This window comes from Anser brachyrhynchus (genome assembly GCF_964034855.1).
Source record: "Anser brachyrhynchus genome assembly, chromosome: 7".
NCBI classification, from domain to species: Eukaryota; Metazoa; Chordata; class Aves; order Anseriformes; family Anatidae; genus Anser; species Anser brachyrhynchus.
In genome coordinates, this window is record NC_137701.1 from 14492382 (window position 1) to 14516839 (window position 24458).

The following is a 24458-nucleotide window of genomic DNA, read 5'->3' on the forward strand; positions in this document are numbered from 1 at the left end:
TATTCTATTCTATTACGTTATTATTATAATTTCTCAAATGGTTTTTGTATGGCTACCTGTGGTGTGGACTGCATGGCAGCAGACAGTGCATGCGCTGATGTGTAAGCACACATGGGTTTTATCGTATTTTGATACTAGCACAATGGACTGCCTCCACTTTTGAATTCTTGATTTGGCCGTCCTTAATCCTTTGCTGATGCTATTTTTTGTTGTTGTGACTGGTTGCAGATATTTTTTTCTATCTTTATTAAACAGTCAAAAAACAATAAAAGCTCTCCAAAGCCCTGGTTGAGTGTTTGCAGATTTCTTTCATCCATTTTTTTATCTAGATGCCTATCAAATTCAGCCATGCTTAGCTGCAGTCCTTTGTTCAGTCTCTCACAACCAGCACACTGAAACTCTCTATGCTTAGAGCCCAAATACCACGGATTTTTAGTGAACAAATATAGCTTGTCCATTTCCAAAAATAATTGTTAGATACGATTTGTTTCATTGTCACTGAGTTTGGCAACAGATCTTGATTCTGACTCCTTGGGTAGAGTTACAGGTTACTCTGTTTGAGACATTTGTTTCACTACCATTTATGCTGGTGAAAATCGCTAATTTATGGCAAAAGTGGGTTTGATCCTTTGAGCTTCAGAGGCTGATCAAAGCCTTTGATAACCCTGGTTACACCATGCCCCAGAGCAACAGGAAAATGGCTTGTGTTTATGTGGAGGTGGTGATTCTGCTCTGTCAGTAAATCTGCAGACTTTTTACATTAAACTGTATCTTTACCGAATGTGGTTGAGGCTCCTGACTTCAGCATCTTTTATGTGCTGAAGAAAAAGGCTGTGAAGAACATGCAGGGAGAAGGCTGTCTGGGTCGTGATATGGGAGCATTCTTTGGGAGTGCTTTTGTGCATGAATAATAGTGAATGGCTTGGTTTGGCTAAATACATTTCCTTAAAAGTTGGTTATTTGTGCTGACACCAAGAGGAAAAAATGGACGTGGGTCATAATTATATTGAAGAATTTTGCAAACAGAGCCTTGGGTCGTGCGTAGCATATTCACCAGAAATCACAGAGTTCAGAGGCTTGCCTGGCCCAGACTCTGCTGGCTGCTGAGACTCAGCCAGTGTTAGAGAGGACGAGCCTGTCAGCTCGAGCATATGGTGAAGTTACCACAGGAAAACCAGGCTTTGCGTGTCAGCTGATCTTTGCTGACCATGTGCGTGCCTGCTTTTTGCTCTTGGCAAGAGCCTGTTGGGTAGCTGAGTGTACAGTTAACTTGGGTTTGCCTTGTATATACGGGGGAACATGCATGCAGATATTTGCTGTGAGTTAGCTGTCAGCAAGTGGCTTACTGTTGTACCTGGTTTTAGCTGTCTTTTTCTTAATGAACTATATAACATGTGGGTAGGATGTGCTGGCACATTACTAGGAGCTTTGTCTTAAATCCTTTGCAATAGAAATTATTTGCTATTGCCTGCCTGAAACTTTTTCTTACTACTCATTCATTTCAGACTGCGGTTTCCCCATTTCCCCAAGTGTATTTAGCAAAACTACTTATTTTAATACTAAAATTCCGTTTATTTTATGCTGTCCCAAATGTTAAGCTTCTGATGTGCTGCAGCTTTTGACAACTAGCAACTGCCCAGTAAAGGTTGCCAAGAGGAAAAGCTGGAGGTTTTGGCAGCTGGCTGGGAACAGATGACAATCTTGGAATAGATGGACAAGAATATTGGGGTTTGTTGTTGTTCAGGAAGTAATGAAGGATTTCGGCAGTGGGAGGAAGATACATCTTTCAAGCCTTGCTTTAGGGTTAAGGACAAAAATGGCATGACATTCCAGGGAAGGCAGGTGAGTTTTGGTCCTCTTACTCCTCTGAACGTCAGGGCTGCCCCACAGTATCGTGTTCCATATCTGGAAACCAAAATGCAAGTGGCGCTGTAGCTCAGAGCTTTTGCTGTCCTGCTGAAGAATGACAGACTGACACCAGATGCTGGACTTGGAAGCAACCCATCGTAGTTTGGTCTGAGTGAACCATGGTGACACTCACCTTAGAATGATTCTTTTGGGGTGCTTTCAGGTTGGGGAAATTTTCTCTTCCTTTGCAATCTTGAGACTTTCACAGTTATTTCATGTTACGGATGAGGCCCCTTTTTTATGTGCCAGTGGAAAGTGATGGGGTCATGATGGAGGCTGGGATTTCACCTCAGCTATTGCATGTATAATTCTGCTTCGCTCATTTCAGTTTTGCTGCTCAGAGAATCCTTTCAAGTCTTGTAAACAGAACTGGTAGATCAGACCTGCTTGTCAACCACATTTGACATTTTCATTCGCTGTCACAGCCTGATCTAAGTATCCAACTTCTTAATTAGGTTTTGGATAACTTCCAAGATCAGTGCTTGATGTCCCATTTTATCTGCAGTAAAATGGCACTTAGAAGTAACTAGCACTTCCAGATAAGAACTTCCCGATGTCTGCTGGAAAAATTCAAAATCAAGATGTTATAAAATACTTCAGCATCAATAAAACAGAGAAACCCACTGAACATGTTGATTAGGTGTCTTCTCCAGCTGACCTCAAATCATTTTAAGTGCTGGGGCTTTGTTTTACCCTTGACAGAACTTTGCTGTCACCACGCTGTTCTGTCTTTAGCTCTGCAAAATGCCCAGGAGGTTGAGTACTGTAAAGACTTTCTGCTGGCTGCAGTTAGGTGAGTGCTAACCTCTGCTGAGAATGGTACACATGTGTCACGTCTTACTCTCAGAGGCATACACTGTGTTTCTCTTCTGCTGTATTTCCTAACAAGTAGAGCAGTGTTGCAGTTGTTGTCATGAAGTGTCTGAAGGATCTGGTCTTGCATGTGGAAGTGTCATGGTGGATTCTACTGCTCTACACGCCCCAGAGGCCTGAGGAGGGGAATGAAGAGATGCCATGGGTTGAAGGTGTGTAGGCAGGAGACACACAATATTTTTATTAGGTGATGAAAATGTACCTCTTCTTGGAAAGTGAATATTTTTGCGATTGTTTCCAAAACTGAAAAATCCACATGCCAGACTGCCATCCTTTGCTAGCTGGCTTTCTGCAAGTACATGGGGTTTAGCAAAGTCATACGCTATTATTTGTCAGCCATGAATCATCATTTCTTTTAACTGGCTAAATTGAGGCGCAAGGTGCAAAGAGCACGACCCTTGTTAGTCAGGGCAGATGGGTTGAAGTGGTTGGGTCACTTTTTATCCCTAGCCTGCAAAAACAGCTTGACAGCGGTCAGCAGTCTTACATATCGTCTTCCTGTGTCCCTGAAGGGAGCCATCTTCCTCTTCCCATTACATTTTTTGAGGCCGTTGTCACTGCAAATCCTGTGAGCACTGGGTGAGAAAGTTTAATGCCCATCAAGTTACCCGCAACGTATCAACCTACAGCCCAGTAGGACTTAGTTCGAATGTGGTGTTTATTACATCTGTTACTTCAGTCTCCCCCTCTCTTGCATGAGTGCCTGAGGAGAAACTGGACATCCGGAAGAGTTAACGATCATGACAGGAGCACCTCACTCCTGTCTTTGGTAACCTTGGGCCGCTTTCCGCCCAGGCCGGTGGTGGAAGCAGAAGATGTACAGAGGTTCCCCAGTGTCTGAATCTTGCCATGTGCGTTCATATCTCTGTGGGCAGTTGTCAACATCCTGCTGCTCCCACACAAAATTGTTAGGTTTTGCTGCACACACTGGCAGATGACTTTGTGGGAGTGGAGACCAAAGAACCTCTTGACGGCCCATAGGGCTGGAACGGAGGCCTTGGTGGTCTCAGCCTGAGTGGTTTCACCAGCTCAGAGCTCAAGACAAGGGGGTGAGCTTACTTGGCCTAAAAATCACAGGTCTTGCCAGGACAGGAGTGAAGAAAACAAGCTGTTTTCCAAACGCTGCCTCGCCGCTCCCTGGGTGATTTGGGCCAGAGCGAGGGGAAGGTCACGTAAGGTACTTGGCACATGCCGGGGAGCGCATATGGGGAAAGAAGCTTTGTTCCTGCCTGCCATCCCTGCCCTCGGCCACGGCAGCAGCAGGTAGGGCCCTAGCGGGGAGCACAGGAGGGGCTGTGGCCTTAACCCTCATCGGGCTTTGTCTGCCATGCAGCTGAGCCGGAGGCCCTTTCTGGCTCGGCGTTGCCAGGCTTTTCCCCCCTGTTGACTTAGTGGAGGGATTGAGGGGGGCGGGAGGGAGGGACTTCATTATATTGTTTCTTTTCCTTTGAGTTGTTTTTTTTTTTTTTTCCCCTCTATGGGGAGATGGGCTTGATCCACTAGTTTAGGATTTCTGAGGCAGAAGGCAAGGCATGACCAGCTGGTGTCTTGAAATGGCACAGGTGCAATGGCTGCGGGAGGGGGGAGCCAGGAATAATTACAGGTTTCTGAAGCATCAGGCTTTGCCTGAAAAGGGCTCATCGAGAAACTGCTCTTTATGGAAAATTAATGGTGAAGCTGGAAAAACTGTCAGGCCTACTATTGTTGTCATCGGGGTAGTTATGGCTTAAAGCAGCAGCACCTCCCGCTTGCCTCCACGGGCGCGTGGAGCCAGAGTGCAGCTTTCTGGTCCCAGCCATTGAAATCTCTTGTCACTGTCATCACGTTTAATGGCCTTGAGTCCCTCTCTCTCTCTTTTTTTCCCTTTCTATCCCTAATTTGTGATTATGCTCACTCATCACTTTGGAAGCCTTTTATTTATTAGGCCCTTAGACCTGTTTCTGCCCCACTGGATGAAGGCTAAGTGAGCCAGAAAGCCCAAATTACACAATGTGGGGAATTCAAAAGCATCACCTCTTTTGGTACACTTGTGGGCGTCAATCCTGAAAGATTGTGGGGCACATGTGGAAGGCTGCCCCTAAAGCCTGTTAGGATTCACCGAGGGAGAGACCAGATCACCAGCTAAAGCCATTCCCCGGTCGCAGAACTGCCCTTTAAGCAGCAGCCAGGCTTTTTGTGTTTGTGAGAGCAGCTCTCCCTTGTTACTGTGAGCAGCCCCAGCATGGTGGCTTTCTGCCGTGCTGGTACCAAGGTTTCTGCTTGGGAGCAGTGTGAGCAGGGTCGGTAGGTGCTGGTCCCCTGGGGACAGCACTGGGGCTGCCTGTTCCCTTCTCAGGAGCCTGTTCAGATGGACCTTCAGGGGAGAGGGGACTCGTAAATAAAGCTGAAAGCCATGGCCCCTGTCCCTGCCCCCAGAAGGAAGTCCTTGGTACTGGGTTAAGGTGGGCTCAGGGCGAAAAGCTTCTCCTGCAGTCACACGAGCTGGCAAGGTCAGTTAACAGCAGCATGCAATGCTGTGACGCTCTGCTGGGAAGCTTAGTGCTGGTTCCCATTGTTCCCAGCTTTCTACTGCCTGCAGGAAGCGGGGAAGCCCTGGGGGCAGCCGGGCGGACATGTGGGCCGGTCGCATTGTTGCAGCAGGAAATAGGAACCCGTCCAGAAAAACCCAGCTGAAGGAGCGGTGGGGAAAGGAGGGAGCACAAATAAACAGTTTCTTGTGACTCCCGGGGCAGGCTGCTGGAGAAATGAGCTGGCAGCCTCCAACAGGAGCCCCAGCAGTGGGCTGCAGCCCGCCGGTACCAGCTCCCAGGCACTGCTGGTGGGGCGTGCTGGAGATCTGATTTCTGTGGTTGTACCTCCCCTTGCTGAGTGTCAGGAGCACTAAAGCTTGCTGGCTTCATCTCCCATGTATTTGACAAAAACAGCTCTTCAGCGATCCCGTTTGTGGCAGGTGAAGAAGTGAAGAACCCTACTAAGTTAGGGTAGGCTGGTTGTATGGTGGTTTACTTAAGGCAAAGGTGCTGATTAGTAAGTGTCCCACCTGCAGGCACATCGCATGTACAGTGTCATGTCTGTGAAAATAACCCCCGTGTCTCACTTGCATATATTGCCATTTTATTGCTTTTTGTCCAAGTCCATCTCTACGGCTCAGATCTATAATCAGCTATTATTAAAAAACAAACCAAAAAGAAACAAACAAAAAAACACAGCAGTCTGACAGATTACTTTTGTAACTCTGGAAGCCATCTCACCCAATTGTATCTGCAAACAGCAGTGTTGCTTCCAGGCTACATTAACAGGAATAATCTTGAGTTACACGGTAGCTCCCAGAGAGCTGTGAATGGGGCCTCTTTACACTCTTATTGACGTTTGTACCCAGAAGGCAGGAGTCTCCGTCTCGCCTCCGGTGATAAGGAAGTTTTTGTTTCTTGATCAGATGTTTGGCTTCCAGGTTGAGATGTAGTTGGACCATCAGCTCCCGTAGGCTGCACGGAATATTTTTGCCTAAAGTCCCTTCTTTCATATCTCTAGAAGTGTTCTCTTAGGAGTAGTTTTTAGAAGTTTCTAAAAAATCTGAGTTAGAATGTGTGTTTTTCTAAGCCCCGTAAAATTGCAGTGATGGTATTAAACCAGCTATCCTTTTGGGCAGCAAGAAATGAAAAATAGCACTAATAAACTCCATTAAATGCTCCTGAAACTACAGCTAACCATTTTCTATAAATAATAAAAGTCTATAATGTTGGTTATGGAGAACACTGGGCAGTGTGAAGGTGCCTGGAGACTTTATTGGGCCTCCGTATATGAGCCCAGGGCACCACATACAAGGTACATTCAAGTAATAGGTTCACCCCATCCTCGTGCTGATGATCACTGCCGTGGAGGTGCGGGAATGCATTTTTATGTGGCAGCTGCTTGCCTGCATCATCACCTACTTTTTAATAAGTTGTGTGAGTGTGCTGGTGTGCAAGTGTGGTGTCCTGTATACAGGAAATCCTGCTTGACCAGATGTGCCAAAAACCCTCTAAGAAAGGCATTGGGTCCCTTTTTTCTTATCACATCTTCTCTCAGCCCCTTCAACCAAGCTATGGTGTCACTGGAAGGTTTTCTGTCTCCTCCTTCTGTTTTAAAATGATATACTTCAGAATTATGCCATTCCAGGAATAGATTGAGCCCCAGCCAGCTACGCTGGGTTAAATTTGCAGTTAAATTTAATGTTTGGAAAGAAAGAGGAGGAAAATCTCTGGAGAGGTGACTTTTTGTTGTTATAAAGCCAGGAGACTGGGCAGATTGGGTAGTTGCATGTGGAGGTGACAGTTGGCCAGGTTACACTTAAAATTGGAAGGGGCCTGATGTCCATGGGACAATGTGCAGATTTCCATGAAAATTTAGCGGATGCTTTGTTGTATCTTCTCTTCTACCATAATATCTGCTACCGTACACAGATATTCCCATACCCTGTCTCTGAGCAGCTTCAAACGAGTGCAAATCCCCATGTGTGCCAAAAGGTCACCATCTCGCAAGAAGGTGCTGGTTTGCAGGAGTGCTGTCTCTGAATGGCTCTGGACCACATTGTTCTCCTGCCCTAGGTGGGAGCTATGCTGTAATCTCTCTCTAACATCAGTTTCTTTCCCTCCCCTCTCCCTTCCCCTCCTGCAGACATGCCTCGAGTTGGAGCGATACCTTCAGACTGAACCACGGAAGATCTCCGAGAGCTTTGGTGAGGACTTAGACTGCTTCCTTCATGCCTCCTCAGCTCCAGATGCGGAGGACACTATCCGACGGCTGGACCCCATCCTTTTACCGGTGGAGACGAGTACGTGTGACAAAAGCTCCAACATGGACATTATCCTTTCACGGGACAAGCTGCTGTCTGAGACGTGCCTCAGCTTGCAGTCCACCAGCTCTTCCACAGAAGGCTACACAGCCGTCAACCAGGCCCAACTCAATGCAGTAACCTCGTTAACACCCCCTTCCTCTCCGGAGCTCAGCCGCCACCTTGTAAAAACCTCACAAACTCTCTCAGCAGTGGACGGCACGGTGACATTGAAACTGGTGGCCAAGAAAGCTTCACTCAGCTCCATGAAAGTGGGTGTAGCGGCAGCAACCGCGGGGACAATAAAAAGTGGGCAAAGTGACAGTGAACAAGGAGGGCCAGGGGCGGAAGCGTCCCCAGAAAACAAGAAGAGGGTTCATCGCTGTCAATTTAATGGGTGCCGGAAGGTTTACACAAAGAGCTCCCACTTAAAGGCTCACCAGAGGACTCATACAGGTACTTGTGTAGGATGCTTCTCTCATCTTGTCCTCCTGCCACCTAATCGTAACCATCTCCTTTTATTCTCATTAGGAAAAGAAAAAAAAAAAAGCTCTTCCAAAAGTTCAAGCCTGTATCTGTGAAACAGGGCAATGGAAAAATATGGTAGGCCAGCAAATGTACCCCCTTTTCAACAGAACGGAGGAGTTCACTGCCTACCATTAATATGTTGAGCTTTCATGTGTCTTATGGGGCTTGGTGCAGAGTAATTTTAGGATACCTAAGGGTTGTAGATGTATCATTCATGTTAAAACTGTGGGCATGCCAATTTGGGTTTTCCGCACTCAGATCCCCAAGACAGCTTTAAAAATGTTAATTTTAGTCAAGTGTTAATTGCTTCAAATAGAAAATACCGTGGGTAGGTTTTTGCTGCCTTTTGTATGGGGGAAGGGAACAAGCATATTTCAGAACGGAGATGTGCGGTTTAGGAATAATGTTTGTGTGAGAGGGAGTGTGTGTGTAGATGCAGATGTGTACAATACAGATGCATGTACACTTGAGATCTCACTATTTTGGGCTATTCTGGTGACTAAATACAGCATGTGGTCAGGAGACTCTTTGTGCTGCCAATGCTACAAGAGCAAATTAATCAATGACATGGAGTTTGGATGGAATAGTGTGGATAGAAAGGGTATGGGATGTATGGAAAGATACCAGGCAGTTATTTTGGGTAGTATTGATTAATGTTGCATATAAGCTTTACTGTGTAAGCATCTTGAAGCGTACCAAATTGGCTGCAGTTTGGCTGTTCAGCATCCCTACTCTCCTGTCATTTGTTCATAGTCCCCAGTAGCTTTTCAGCTGGTATTCATTGGCAGTAATAGCTGTGCAGTTTGCTAGTGTTGCTGCTTTGTTCTAGGCTTCACATGTGATGAGAGATGATAAATTCCCATTAGCACTATCTTATCATGTGATTATTCTTGTTTCCAGAGGGATTGCTGTAATCAGTTTTCTCAATTTTACTGTAAAATGTGTGGTCTCTTACGATAACTGCACATTTAATTCACGATCTTATCATGCAGGCATACTCCTAGAAGCGAGGTTGTTCTTGCAAGGTAGAAAATAACATGTTGGACCAGTGCAGTAAATCAAACAAATGTGTGGGTTGTTAAGAGAGCTGCATCCATCATATACTAGGCAGCACTGTAAAAGTTACATGGTCTGAGGTATAAATCACGTTACGACATAAAAGGCCTTGGTTTTGATCTTTCAATATGGGCTTTCTAGTGCTTTTACTGGGGATAGCCGCCTTACCAGGAGTGACCTCACATGTGATCCAGTGATTTGAAAGCCAATGGAAGCAGTGCAGTCATTTTAAAACCTGCAGTGATGTGATCAGGAGACTCCTCTGCTGCCAATGCCACCGTGAGCTTAACCCACAGCAAAGCAGGCTCTGCCGTGGTGTCCAGGAGGACGTCCCAGCCAAGGCCTTCCAGTGGGCAAAGGGGCTCCCGTGAGGGCACAGCTCCAGGGAGTGAGTTGTTGATGCAATGGCCTTTACTGTTTGGATGTGACCCCTGTGTTCCTCCTCAAGCTGGAAGTGATGAGTCTTACACAGCTTTCTGAAGTTAGCCAAGGATGTGACATGTTCACCTAAAAGGGGTGAACTTGTGGAATTTTTTATGTTTTGGTCACCCAGTAGGTGTGAAGGGGGACAAGGAGTCCTGAGAGAACTCTTGCAAATACAGCCACTCTTGCAAGACCTCCACCATGGGAGTTCAAATCTTGCAAGATTTTGCGTGCTTTTGAATCAAGTCTTAGGTCCAGCTGAATATTGTATCTTTCCCCTAGGTAACATCACCATGTCAAATACTGTGTTTTGCAATTAATTCATGACAAGAAACATTTCTCACTGGCACCGTGATACTTTTATTGAATAGCCTTAGTTGGTGTGTATGTGTGTGGTTGGAAAGACAAGTCCACCTTTACTGGCAGATGTGGGAGACCTGCATCAAATGATGAGACTGCAGCTGTGCAGGTGCAGTGCCCAAATGTCCCGCTCACCTCACCTAGTGGGTTCAGCTATCCCTCCGAGCTTCCCGGTTAAACCATCAGTAGTTCAACCAGTCTGTAAACCATTTACTAGTTTACAGAGGTGTTCTTGTTTTCATCCACCAAATTCAAAGAAGGTAGCAAAGGTTGTTAGGAAAAAGCAGGCAGGTAAAAGAGAAGAGGCAAGAAGCAAACCCAGATGAGGAGCTGTCCCATCCTGTCTTTGCAGCCGTACAAGCATCCTTTACCTGGTTACATCCTAGCTGTCTACAGCTGTGTAGAAAGGATGGTTTCATTTGCAGCGTGGACAGGATACAGCTCTGTTGTTCAAATCAAGCTGAACTCTTTGAGGCAGAACCTGGGAGCAGGTAGGCACCTGACTCCATTTCTCTCAGTGGAAAGCACCTAGGTGTTCAAAGGTACCTGAATACCTTTAGATTACATCTTGGGAGCAGTCTGAGTCAGTGGTGGGGAGGGGCCTATGTAACTAGCTTATTTGGGTCCAAGCACCAAGTCATTTGGACCCCTGCATCCTGTTTAAGTGCTCTGTTCCCTTAAAATCCATTGACCATGAGTGCCATAATTAGAGCTGGTACAATCAAGGCATCGAATCTGTTCGCTCTGACCTCGGCAGTGGGGCTTCCCCACAGGGAGCTCCTGAGCTTCCTGTGAAAGAGAGGGGCAGAGAGGACTAGCCATGGAAATTTGGGACTGAGCTGTAAATGGCAGGGCTGCCTCCTTTCCCATGCCCGCCCTGGGGCTAGGGCCGAGCAGCCCTTTTCTCCATCGGCGCTTTGTTTTTCCGCGGCCGCCTTGGAGCTGCAGGGAGCCGCGTGTGCCGTGGGTTGTGAATGCACCCAGCAGCGCCAATGGCTACTAGCCACTTGGCTTGCTCACTGGCTGAGCCAGAGGGCCTGAAATGATTGCGAGATATTTTCCTTTGGCTGGTAGCTTGTTAGTGTGTCATGCAAGAGCAGTCTGCCAGAGTGGGCCCTGTGCAAAGGGGTGGGAGTGCCCTGGCAGACAAAGAGCTCTCAGTGTGGGGCTCGCCGTCCGGAGGCAGATGCGGGCCGGTCACCCAACTTCCATGTGCAAAGTCCACTCGCTGGATCAAAGGGACTTACTGCTCTGCAGGAAGACAAGAAAGCCATGGGCTGGGGAGCCGGGGGGTGGAAGGCAGCGGAAGGAGGTTGCATTCCTTTCGTTCGTATGTAACGCTGACCAGACAGACGCTGGCTGGCCTTCCTCGCAGCGTGATGAGCCAGACTGGGCTGGAGGCAATACAGACTGATAGCAGCTTGCTGGGTTGGAACCCGGCTTCTCCTGGGGCTTTACTTCGCTGGGGAGCCCAGGGACAGTCAGACCCCACACTGTACATGGTGCTGTGCAAGCTTCCCTCGTTATTCTCTCGCGTCTCCTCCATTAGAGAATTAGGACAGTTCTGGAAGGCCCATCAATGGTTGAACTGGTTATGAAACCACCTTCTGGACGACCTTTGGAGAGGGAAAAACTATTATCTGTGTGGGAGAGAATTTAATCTGGAAGGGAAAGGGAAAAACATTGTCTGGGTTGAAAGGGAAATGAAAATATTTGATTGGATTCGAAGCAAGCTGGGGCATCTAAAGAGAAGGGTACATAAAGGAGCTCAGAGCAGTGGTGGAACTATATGTCTGTCAGAAGGCAGCAAAGAAGCCGTTCGGGAGAAATAGCAGCTGTGCGTGTAAACAGGAGGAAAAGGTGAGCTGTAGGCTTGGAAAGGCTGTGCTGCCAACATGGGGGCGAGGTAAAAAAAATTAACAAAGGAGCCACCAGGACTGGTGCTGTAATCCAGCCCTAATACATTCTCTCACACTTATTCATGGAGCAGACATCAGTGCAAACGACAATGTCTCTTTTGAGAAACAGAAATTTTAGTCCAGCCTTCACACATGTGTGGAGATGAATTGCCAATGTAGAGGAGAGTGGAGAGGAAAGGAATTAGAATGGGCCAAAGAAAATGTATAGTCATCGGTACTTCCTAAATTAGAAAACAGGATATTGCTGGCGAGTGTCGGGATGCAAATACGTCTAAGGGGGAGCTGGCCCGCGACCTTTGGAAAGATTAGTCACGGGGAAGTCATTGTGTCCCATGGATCAAAGACCCATGGAGAAGATTTCTATCTCCCGATGAAACAACTCACATCAGCTTTCCTTGCAGTAATGTACAGGGGAAGGCATGAGGTGGCATGGTTGCTTCATGGCCAGAGATAAAGCATCACAAATAAACTAACTGGGAAATCCTGAAGATTGCAATAATGATTAAAAAAATAAGCCATAGAGTGTTTCGCTGGGGTTTGCATTTTGTGAGTGTCAGAAGGTTTTGATTATTTTTTTTCTTTATACATCTAAAACCAGGATCTGATACAACCTAAGATCAATTCTTAAAAAAAAACAATTGGGCACCTCACATCTTTAATTAGATTTCTAAAGCCTAAAACGAGTGGGAGATGCCCATGTAAATAGATAGTACGAGTCTACATACTGTCTGAAGATAGCATTTATTTAAGTGGAGTTTGTTTCACATTGTCATGATATCTTATTGTAAATTACATAGTTCTTTGATCCAAAGTGCTGGGTGAGAGTAACAAGAACAAATAAATCCACCCTGCAGGAAAACAAATTACTACGTTTGGAAGAAAAAAGCAAGAGGTACACAAGAGTATTAGAAGAGCATTAAAGAACAGGAAGGTTTTTGAGGTGGGATTTAAACTGACAGAGAAGAGTCTTCCAAAACTGCTGGGGCTAGAAGAGGAAATGCCCAGAATCTGGAAATGATTGGAAAAGCGCAAATTGAGCGGGGAAGGCTAGATGAAAAAAGAAGAAGATTAATTTGAAGTAAAGGAATAATAGAGAAAATAAAATCTGTCTGTGCCAGTGGTAACCCGTGAATGGGAAGCTGCAGTGCTGTGTTGTGTTAATGTGGTGCCACCAGTGAACACAAAGCCAAAGATGAGAAAGAAAATACAAACAGCCAAGCAAAGCACCAGTTCTGTAAGATTCTGAATAAATGAGTTAGGAAAAAGCATTTGGGAGAACAGTATAGCTACAATGGGAGGAATGAAAGCCAAGGCCCAGGATTTTTTTGTTGTACAAAGAGAGAGATCCACAGCCTTGGAACAAGTCCCCAGCTCCGCGTGCAGGGCTGAGACCAGCAAGGGGACACAGAGGGACGGAGAGGATGTTAAAGCTCCCGTGGCAGCAGCTGGAGCAGCGGGTGAGTTCGCTGCTGGAAACAAGAGAAGGGAGTTGGGGAAGGAGAGGGGGTGTGAGGAAGACCTTCATTCATGGCTGGATTTGTTTTCAGTTGCGCTGCCAAATTGGAAAGATGTGTTTTGTTAGTTTTTGTTTTTGTTTTTAATCAAAGCTCGTTGAAATAAGCCCGACCTGATCACAAGCTCTTTAAAAACTTTCTCTTTTTGAAGCCATTTAACCACTTGGCAAGTTGGGAGAGGAGTCTTGTGATTTCAGTGCGGAGGGCCAGAGCCTCACGTCATTACTACAGTGAGAGCTTAGGCTGAGGAAACAAGCTTTGTGAACGCCGCAGACAGAGGAAGGATGGGCTCTGCCAAAAGCAGCCCTCGCCATTTGAAACGCCCGGGCTCAGCCATTGCTTGGTTGCCGGTACCTGCATTCTCAGTCCTCTCTTTCTGCTCCATCATTTGCAATTCAGTAGCACAGGTAGGGAGACAGTCTTACTGTTTGGGTTTGGAAATGTAAATAGGTATTGTTTGTTTGGTTGTTTATGTGCCACGTGAGATGATTTTTGGCACAAGGGAGACCTAGAAAGTGCTGTTTGCTGCCTGCTGGCAGCTGCAGAAGGGAGAGTGCAGGCACCTCCAAGTGTTGGGGCAGGCTGCCTCAGTAAGGCACGGAGAAGCCCCCTCTACTTTGTCATCCCGCGTTTTCTTTACATCCATCCCTGAGCCCCTCGGAGGCACCCAGCAAAGGGGGTGAAGGATATGGCTCACAGAGTAAGACCTCAAACTAAAAACCCTCAGTTGCTTTCTGTCAGGGTCCCTTCGTGTTGCTGGTGTCCCGCACTGGATACAAATGGCAGATTAAGAATGAGAAACTTTGCTTTGAACAAAAGAAAAAGAAAAACACCAGCACTTGTGAAATATTTGAAGTCACGCCAGGCCTGAACCAGAGATGTGTGGGCGGAGGTGGCATCTTAGACTGAGGTGGGCTTACTGGAAGAGAAGGGCCTGAGCAGCCTGGGAGAGCTGAAGCACTGGGCAGGAAAAGCCAAGTGTGCTGCCACATGTCTTAAAAGCAGGCTCTAGGTCAGTCCTCTAAGCGCAGCGGGGGTGTCTGAGTCCAGGTTACATCTGGGCAAGTGCCCAGGAGCCTGGGTGGAAAGTGTGCGGGGCAAGGGGCTTGCTCCCAGCGCAGAGCCTGCCTTTCACATCCCGCATACCCCCACACCGGCAGCAGCAGCTTGGCACGCAGGAGCAGCCGAGCTGCAAGGCTTTGTCTCAGCTGACCTAAACGCAGCGGGGGCGTCCGTGCTTCTGCCGGGAGAGGTCCCGTGCCAGGTAACACCGTGGCCACCGTGGAGTAGATGGTGCCCATGGTATAGCACAGACCTTCACTAACACTAGGAATGATGTCTGAAAAAAATGAATTTCAAGGTAGGTAAAGGGCAAGCATCTGATGCCGAGACTGTAGGGTGGATTTCATGTGTCAAACTGTCTGTTTCTGTTTTGCTGGAGTTCAGGGAAAAACTCTATTTGCGTCTTCAGAAAACTTTTTGTCTAACACCACTGCCAAAAGCCAGTTGGTTACCAAATGTCAAGCAGTAAATTGTAGCGTACTGCTGTAGAGTGAAATGAACATGAAACAAGGACTTCAAGCGAGGGGAGTTTTAAAGACTGGTGCGGCCCTGTTAGAAAGGGGAGGACAAAATACTGCATGGGACCCTCCTTATCCACAGTCTCTGGGAGTGCCCAGAACCTTTGTTTCACTGGAGACCCCAAATCTTTCTGTTGGCCAGCTTTATACGTGATAGAAGGCTTAATAAGAACTGAAAGCCTTTAAAAAATGTGCGGGCCAGTTCTCAGCCCTAGCAGCCCCATCTGGAGATAGACACACGTGCTGCCTTGGGCAGATGTGCTCCTGGGGGTGCCTTGCCTTTGAAACCTGGGACCAAAAACTGGGGCTTGAAGAACTGAAAGCTGGAAAAACATTTACAGGCGTGCTAGCTAAGCTAACAGTGACGAGCCTGTGCTTCCAGATGAAAGCGGATCACCAGCCGAGTTCTGAAAGAAAGGTGTCCCCATTGCTTAACTGTGCACATTCGGAGTTTAGTGGGGACTTCTTCCTTGCTCCGATTCCTCTGGACTCTTACCACCGACAGAGGGAACTTAATAGATTAGTTGGACAATTTTGCAATGTCATTCTAGTTTTTTATGATGACTATAAGTGATCATTAGTGCACTAGAAGCATGTATTAGTTCTTGGAAATGAATGCCATAAAAATACAGGCGTGCTTATCTGCATACACTTTTGTTCGATACATAAGTGCATGGAACCTGTTACGGTTAATTTTGCATGAACTTCCATTTGGGCATCTTCTTGTTGGTCACGTGTAACTCTGCTAAGCTTTTCCCTGAAGCTGAATTTTTCCACATTTGGTATTTTTCCAGTGTGGCTGCTGTTTGTTATTTTAGAAGTTGGAGGAAAAATACTTGTTTTTTAGGAGAATGTGGCATGTGTGTTGGGGATGGGCAGAGAGAAGAGAGCTTTTCTCAGTGTAACAAGTTGAGCTAAAAACTTGGCCTCTGTAATGGAAAATAGCCTTTGAGTAGAAGACCTTTATCTGTGAATATCTGGGTGAAAATTAACTGGAATGGACTAAGCTCTGATCTGTCATGAAATGACTTTTGTATGAGTGTGGTACACGTGATGCAATTTTATTGTTAATTCTTTGTGAAACCCAGAGAATCCCAACAGTGGTTTCTCCAGGTGGTTTCCTGGGCTTTGTTTGACTTTGGACGTGTATTAGGGAACATATTTCATACAGAGGGTGTCTTTATTCTCTAAGATTTTCCCTCTGAAGATGCAGTGCCACCCAGCAATGGGGTTTTGTAGCACACTTGCGTCATTCCTCATTTACACTCATCCGGCAGCATGGATGACCTGGGGGATTTCCAGCTGGGTGCTTCTGTCTCCCCTAGAGCTTAGAGCTTCTGGAGTCCTAGCTCTGGGAAGCTGATCAGCAGTGCAAACTTTCCCAAAATGCAGATGAGTAAACTTCCTAGCTGGCAAGAGTTCATCACCTTTACTGGCTGCCTCGTGCTTTGGAGACCGGGCCCCTTGGTTCGCCTGGGTTTGCCTGGCAGCGTTGCTGAGACCTTTTGACCGCGTCGTGCTCCACGAAGCAGCGAGCAGCTCCTGCTGCCTCCACCGCTGGGAGCTGCGCCGAGCCCCCGAGGAAGGCAGCGGCAGGAGGGACGGCGTCTCCTGCCGAAGCATCGCCCGCCTGGCCCCGCTGCGCAGCCCGGCCCTGGCACAGGGTGTGTTTTATAAAGCCAAACACACGGCTTCCCACCCCCCCAAATCAAATATAGTACCTGAATGAATGAAAGCATCCCGTGTCTTGTTCCTTTCTTCTCTTTGTTCTTGACAAAACCAGGAAACAGAAAGGGATATGTTTTATTTTCCCCTTGTGTTTTATTCCCGTGCTGTCTCTGCCAGTCTGCATCCCTGATTTTTCAATGGCAAAGGGGAGAAAAGGAAGAGACACATAAATAGCAAGAACCATCAGCACTGCAATAGTCTGAGTAAATGAAAAGCCACGTTCGTTAGCAAAAATATGGAACAAAAATAACTTAAACTGTTAGCATTTGGGACAGGGGGTGTCTCTTCCTCTTCACTTGCTTTTTTGTCAGTTCTGGTCACTGATAAATATTTTTTATATTCTGCCTGGGATGTTACCTTTGCTTTTTGCATGAAATTTCTTAGAAGCTCTTGGCCTAAAATGCAAGTGTCCGAAGAGCAGACCTTTACTACGCTGCTCTGGATTATATAAATAGGCGCCAGGGCCCATAAAGGGCTCTCATCGCTGCTCACCCTCTGGTATAATTTACAAAAAAACAAAGGGAAAAGATCTATTGCAGGGTCCTGGAAAAATCTGACCCGGTGAACCGCTGAATTTTTCTTTCTTTTCATCTGCTGCTTCTGCTGCTGCTGCCTTGCCTTGCATCTTCGAGCTCGCGGAGCTCCGCTGCATTCGAAACTAAAAACCCTTATTAGAGGAGATTTTTTTTAAAGTTCTTGCTACTCCTCTGGGGACCAAAGTAATGGCAGCTTGAAGCAGCGGAGAATGTGTAATTAGGGCAAACAGCGATGCCGTGCCTGCCGGGGAGAAGCGGGAGGCGAGGAGGGGATGCGCAGCAGCCCGGCGTGCACCGGCTGTTACTAGGAGACCCCGGCACGAAATGTGGGGCGTGCAGGATGCTGATGGGCCAGCCCGGCGCCTGGGTACCAGCCCGACCTGCTGCACAGCTGTTCCTGCCCTCGCGTTGCCAAGCAACTCCAGCCTTTCCTTTCTTTCTTCCTTCTTTTTTTTTTTTTTTTAATTTTAATTTTCTTTCCCCCCTCGCTCACTCGTTCCGGAGGCTTAATTGGGCAGCCTTGCTGCCGGGGATGCTGCCGGCTGCCCGCCCGTCCTGCTGCCCTGCTGCCGTCCCCTGGGCCGGGCTGGGCGAGGATGCGCCGGCAATTCAGGGGGCACAAGGGTGGGCTGTACGCCCCGGCCGGTGCTCAAGGAGGGTACAAAAAGGAATTATTTCCATTTCTTGGAGCGTTGCCGCGTGCTTCGCTTTGCTCTGCATTTCAGCTAGGCAAGCGGGCTTTGTGCGTGCGCGTTAGGTGCTTGTGTGTGTGAGCAAGAAATAAGGCTGCAAAAATTCATTTGTTTTTGTGTCCTGAATGACTGCCTGCAGAAGACTGCTGCCGGCTTGGTAGACAGGCTTTGGCAAGGCCCCTAGGGACTAGTCCGGAGCTTTGAAGCTGGTAGAAAGACTGATTGGACAGTGGGTCTGGTTCTTAACCTCTTTTTGCCCATCTCTGATACAGACATGATTAGAGCCATCTCTCTATAAGGGCACTTCTGACCTTTTTGGATGAAAGGAGCTGTACATCGTTCACAGCAATGTACTGCTTTTACACTTGATCATCCCTGCCCGTCTATAAATAGGTACAACCTTCTCACATTGTGTTTTTCACAATCCTGTCACATTCCTCTTCTGCCCTGTACTGTCTACTGCCAGCTTTTCTCTTGTGCTTTGTCACCCTTTCAAAGGCTTTTCCATCTTTCCAGCAGGTGGCAAAACTGTGAATAAAATGCTGTTTCTCCTTTTTTCTCTTTTGGGGGAGAAAGCATTGGTGAGCCACTTGAAACACTGACCACGGCCCCCCTTGCCTTCCTTTGTAATAATAAAAATAATAATTACCCTTTCTATTTCTCCAACAAAAATCAATTAGGAGTATATTGAGGAATGAAAGGCTCCGAAAAGTATCTGAAATTGATTTTTATAATTAGTTTTACTGGTTGATGGGTTGCATGCACATACACTTAGATGGTGGCATTGACTTCCAGAGGATGTGTGTATTAAATAGCCTGCTCTTCCTTTTTGCTAAAGAAATGAACTTAGTGACATTAAAAGGAGGGTGATGTTGTTGTGCACTGAACTGCAGCAGCTCTCCAGCTTTTCTGTAACCACACCAGCAAAGCAGCTGTCTGAGCCATGCATCCGATGGTAACTTGCTGAATTTAGCGTCGAAGTGGGGCCATTCAACAAGCAGGGCTCCTCCTCTGTGTCTCCTATTTGGGGGAGTGTGCGTATGTGACATGGGGGGACAGAGACAGCCGTAAAGGAGACCTATTTGGTTAGGAGATTGCATTTTTTCCAGAGTCCTTAAAACTGAATTTCCTTCTGCAACGTGCTGCTGTTAAATATCACGTAGCACTTTCCATATGAAGAGAGGAGTGACCAGTAACATTTTCTGTTGTGCCATGTGATGTGTGCTGATATTCAGCTAATTAGAAGAATTATGGCTCGGCTTCATTGGTATGCCACGTATGTAGCTTGTAAAGCTCTCAGGGACCCTTAGAGATGAAGAGTGCTACATAAATATAAAATATTGTTAATGTGATGTTCCACATTAGGCTTCCCATTGTGCCGTGGCAGACTTTTGTAATAAACTGCAAAGCAAATACAAACGCCTGCCTGGCATTTCTCTGCAAGGCAAGCTGGGGGGCTGCTTCTCACCGAAAACCCACCGGCTGCCGGCGTCTCCGCGGCGTCCTTCTGCGTGGCACCGTCCCAGCGCTGACACCGCTCCTCGGTGCGACGGCACGTTCCCAGCCACCAGCCCCGGAACAGTAGGTCCCAGAAGGATTTCTCAGAAAGGGTGGCGAGGAAAGTTATTAAAACGCTCTCTGAAAAAGCCAGTGGGACTACGGGGTTCTTCACACATTTTCTTTGCACGACTCAGGCCCCCGGAGCATCCTTATGGGAGAAATCCTGGCGAGAAATCTTGCATTTAATTCCTTTTTCAGTTGTAATTTGCAGTTTGTCTGGTTCTCCAAGAACGCCAGTCTTAGAGCAAGCGTAGCTAAAGCTGTCTTTCAGGACATATTTTTAGACGTTGAGGCTTTTAGAACTAGTTTCATTTTGAGTAGTATTTTAATCACGGATTTTAAAAATGAAGGAGATGGTTTGTGTTTCTTTCATAAAACTTTTTTTTTGGGATCTTGAAACTATATGTAAATAATTCCCTGCGGGTTAGAACACATGGCGATTTTTCAGGGGGTGTTCCTGTTTTTCTAAAGACTTTCACATGCTATTTTTATGTACTTACATAACATATTAAGGAGCTGTTAAAGCATAGCATAACAAACATCTTATTTGACTGGCCTTCAAAATGTGCATGCAGACAGGATTTGTTTTATTCCTCAGTTTCTTTAAGCCTTTTTGGCTAACTCAGGCATACTGACAAAAGGAGGCTCTTAACTGTGCCGTATTTTAGCAGTAAGGTATACCAGCAAGGGTTTTGACGGGGATTCTCCACTGTTGATCTGTCTTACTGAAGTTATTGCAGGACCACGGGGCTTAAACTGCTTGCTTATTTTACTAAGCACACTGTAATCAGCATGTATTTGTGCTGTGGTGTTTAAGTTGGGGTGCATGGGGAGGCAGAAGGAAACAGATACACAGGATAATCTTAATATGTTTGTTTACTTTTAATTCCGTAAAGATACAGGGTGAAACTCAAGCCTTAATGGGCATTTCTCCAGTGACTGATGAAACCAGGGTTTCACCCTGCAGTATTGCTTGATCTTATCATGCACATCCCAAAAGCTGTAGGGTTTTCTTCTAAAGTCACCCCCCCCCCCAAAATCCAGGGAGTAGGGAACAAACTCCTTTCTCTGTTTGTGTGTGTGTATGTGTGTGTGTTTGTTTTTAATAGCAAATGTTTCTAGTCTTCAGGGCTGCAAAGAGAAGTTTAAAATCATGACCCTAGGTTATCTCCAAACCAGAAGGCAAATGATCTCTCTGTCTTACTGTCTTCATCTTGAAAATCTCATTATTTTCGTGGGAGACTGGACTCATAGACTTTTTAAACCCCTAGGGTTGGCAATAAATACTGTAAAATGTAAGATGTATAATATCCCTGGCTTCCTCCTTTTGTGCTGTAGTTTTCTGGTCATGACAATGTCCGCAGCTGATCCTGTTTATGTTCCTATGTCTCCCATAACCATAATGTTTCTACTAACCAGTCGCTGTTGAAACTGCCACTCTGAGATGTCTGCAGTGAGCAGACTCTTCTTACTCCTTGTACGAAAGAAATACTCCCTGCACCTAAATGGTTCTGGGGGATCTAGGTGGCAAGGGCAAAGGGTCTCAGTGTTTTGTGCTGTTTGGTGAGAGACTCTGTATTGCTGAGGCTTGTATACAGTTTGCAATGTATGCATATGGGAGAGAAGACCTGATAGTCTCCATTTTGTGCTTGGAGAGCAAAGATACAGCAGCCTGTGATGGAGCTGCTCCCCTGTACAACCAAAGGAGAGAAATTCACCTCCAGCTTCGGTCTGACAGGGGTCAATGTGTCCCACTCCACACACGCCTTTGTCTCTTCATTAACGTCAAAAGGAGCAGCAGGTGATTATTTCCGATGATGTTTTTCGGTATGTAAAGTTGCATGAGGTGAAGCTCACCAAGTGTATCTGAGGCTGGAAAACAACCTGACAAGTCCAAAAGACCAGTGAAGTGGCATCACTGGTGTTTTTTTTTTATAACTGGGTGCTTAATATGTAGTCTTGCATTTGTCTTAGTCACCAAAAGAACAGTGACCTGATTTCAGGGGTACCAAAGTCTTGTGGATTTTTGCTACGACTGTCATAGATTTTAGCTTCATCATTGTATGTTTCCCCAAAGTTTGCAAAATTCTTTGTCCTCCAGTTACGAGACTAGACAAGGGTGGATGAAATGAAGAGGGATGGAGGGCCAGCCTGTTACTGAAGTGTACTTTGGGGGGAGTTTTTAGAAGGAGAGCTAAGTTGAGTGAGATGCCAGGAATAGAAGCGGAACAGAGATCTTCTTCCCCAAACAGCCCAATCTCAGGGTACAGAAATATGCTCTGGGAGCATGAAAAGATAAAAACGGGCTAGGGACTGATCAGTAGCTTTCAGCATAGTGGTTTGTGCACTCACAGCATCTGCGGGCTGCTCCTAAGGTGCCCTCGGCATGCAATTAAGGATGTGTCCATGTGAGCGTTTTCTGTAGTTCAGAAGTCCACTTTTGGGGTCGCTCTCCAGGTTGCCCCCATTCACAGCCAGAAATAACACCCCTGAAGCACGTGCAGCAGGCGTGCTGGGAAGCCTGACCATGGTTTCCCTCTGCAGCTCGCCTTTTCGGCTCTGCACTGCTCGCCGATGTGATGCTGCCTCGAGAAACCAGTGTGGTCAGCAGGTTTGAAATCACTACACGGTGCTCTCCACCTCGCCACTGCTCTGGGGCACTTCTAGGATTTTTCTGTAAACAAGTGGTACGTTGTGGGAACACTCGTGCTTGTCTCAGGAAACTGCACAATCCGGTGCTTCAAAGTGTGCCCATGTCGCTGGCTCCCTGCCCTGCCCAGGCGTGCCGGTGGGTGCATGGAGGCTAAGCCAGCCCCGTGGTGCGGAGCACCTCCTGAACTGCAGCAGAGCCTTTAACAGCTGCATATCTGGGTATCAGCTTCTTTTTAGATGTGCGCTGGCTCCTCTGTGGAGTGCACAAGGAAAAATGTGGTTTTATGGATTTATATAAGCACTGCACAGCCCCTTGTGTTGGGTAAAGGTGACTTAAAGATTAGAGCCTCCTTCCTGGGAGTGGCTCGCAGGCACGAGGTTTAAGTGCAGTTTTTAATTTTGAGGAATTAGAGCCTGGAAAAAGTCAGTATGGCACAGTTCTGTGATGTTCCCATTTTTAATTGGATTTTGAAACTCATAATTAATTTGTTAGAAAGGGGGAGATCCTGGCCCAGTAGAAGAGTGTGGGAGTTTTGCCATTGCCTTCAGCAGAGGAGGATTTCGCCATCTACCCTTTTATTCTCGCTAATCCTCTACAACAACAGAAGAGCAGCCTGGCACATGGAAACGATCCTTCCCATTTCTTCTGCCTGCCATTGCCAGTAGTGAGGTAGGAGGGGCTTCTCCCCCTTCTCCATTCCCACGCTTCCTCCTGACACACACCTTGGCAAGAGAGCTGTCATTTCATCTGCGGGTGAGACGAGAGCAGCCATTAGGAAGCAGTTTGTTCTTCATCCTCACATACAGAGACACAGAGGTCTTTCACTTTGTGCCCTCTCCTGTTTTTGAGTGGCTGCGGGAGGGCAGGGTATCTAACCTTTCTGAGGTCTCTGGGTCAAGGAGCCTATCTGACATGGCTTTAAAGGTCACCGTGCTCCTTCGCCTGTATGCCGTGCCACGCAGAGCTCTGCACGGCAGCGTGCTGCCTGGGAGCACAAAGAGGTACTTCTGACATGTCGTGGAACGGGGCTTCACTTACAGAGGAAAAGCATCCGAAAACAAAAGTCAGCTCAGGGCAGCGCAAGGCCAAATCAGGAACACTTGAGAGAGGAGACCCTGGAGCAAATAATGGGGATATGTGGCATCCCGTGGGTTTACCAGTAATCACACTTGGCATTTCTGTCTCTCGTAACCTATATATAGCACTGTACATTTTCAAAGCTCTTGACAAATGTTAACAAGCCAAACACAGCTTCAGTCTTAATAGCCCTTGTTTCATAGAAAGCCCATGATGTTTTTCCTTCACCCTTCTGCTCCGTAGGCGGCTGTATTGTTCAGGCTGGCTGTACCTGCCAGATCTGGCTGAGCATTCATCCTTTGCCTTCTCTTTACAGCGTGTGTAGTAAATGCACTACAGGGCGGTTTGTCTGCCTTGCTGTCTCCACTCTAAGGTAGGCACTAGAGAGCGTCAGAGAACCAAGGAAGCCGGATTATCACCGAGGCCCATTTATTGACAGCTTTTAAAAATAATGCAGGAACCGTTCACATGGAACCGCTGCACCATCAGAGACATGACCAGGGCCGGGGAAATCCTTTTCCTCTGACAAGGGGAGATCGAATGCAATGTGCCAGGTAGGATGTCACAGGCTGTCAAGGGGACAGTGCTGAAGGAACTGCAGTTCTGGCATCTGCGACAGCACTGGTAGCAGTGTTTGAATTACAGCTGAGTAACCAGCACAGAAACAAGACACCAGCACTTGGCTCACTAACAAGAATTTTCTTCCCCTTTTTTTTCCCTCTGTGAAAAAAGTTGTTTTTTTTTTTTTAAATAAAAATATGCAAGCCTGCAGAGCTGACCAGACAGGCACAGTCTAAGTGGGACAGGGTTATTATTGGCTCAGCCCATTGTCTTGTTGGGCACGTCCCCATGGTGGGTTGTGGCACACAGTAGAGACATCCAGGCTGGCCTTTCTGGTTTTGGGGACTGAGGGCATGATTCAGTATTTTGGTGAAGTCTTGCCTGCTGCTGCCCCCTCTTCACCCAAATAAATCCTTTAATTGAGTTACTGTGCCGAACAAACTTCTCAGAATCTGGTAAAATGGCTCGACCCCAGTTAACAAACACATCAGCCTGCTGGGGCAGGGGACCCCAGTGCAGCAGAGCTGCCTGTGCAATGAGAAGTTTGTGGAAACTCACTCACCACAAAACAGCTTTTTAAAATGTATTTTGATGCAATTATCCTGCCCTCTTCACTTTTCTTGCTCTTTTGGCCTCTCCAATTTGTCACTTTGAAATACATAGGGCTCCCATAATCA

The 24458-nt window shown here is 46.8% G+C and overlaps 1 protein-coding gene across 5 annotated transcripts in view; it reads left to right on the top strand.

The window, feature by feature from the left end:
* The window catches only part of KLF7 (KLF transcription factor 7), a 59016-nt gene that overhangs the window by 22406 nt on the left and 12152 nt on the right, over positions 1 to 24458 (top strand). For 4 of the 5 annotated variants that reach the window (XR_013953801.1, XM_080600495.1, XM_080600494.1 and 1 more), the window contains exon 2: positions 7438 to 8050. Coding sequence is in view for 4 of the 5 variants with exons in the window: in XM_080600495.1 (XP_080456621.1) it covers positions 7438 to 8050 (613 nt within the window). In the remaining variant the exon portion in view is untranslated. The remainder of the gene's footprint in view (positions 1 to 7437; positions 8051 to 24458) is intronic. The other variant, XM_080600497.1, reaches the window with a different exon arrangement.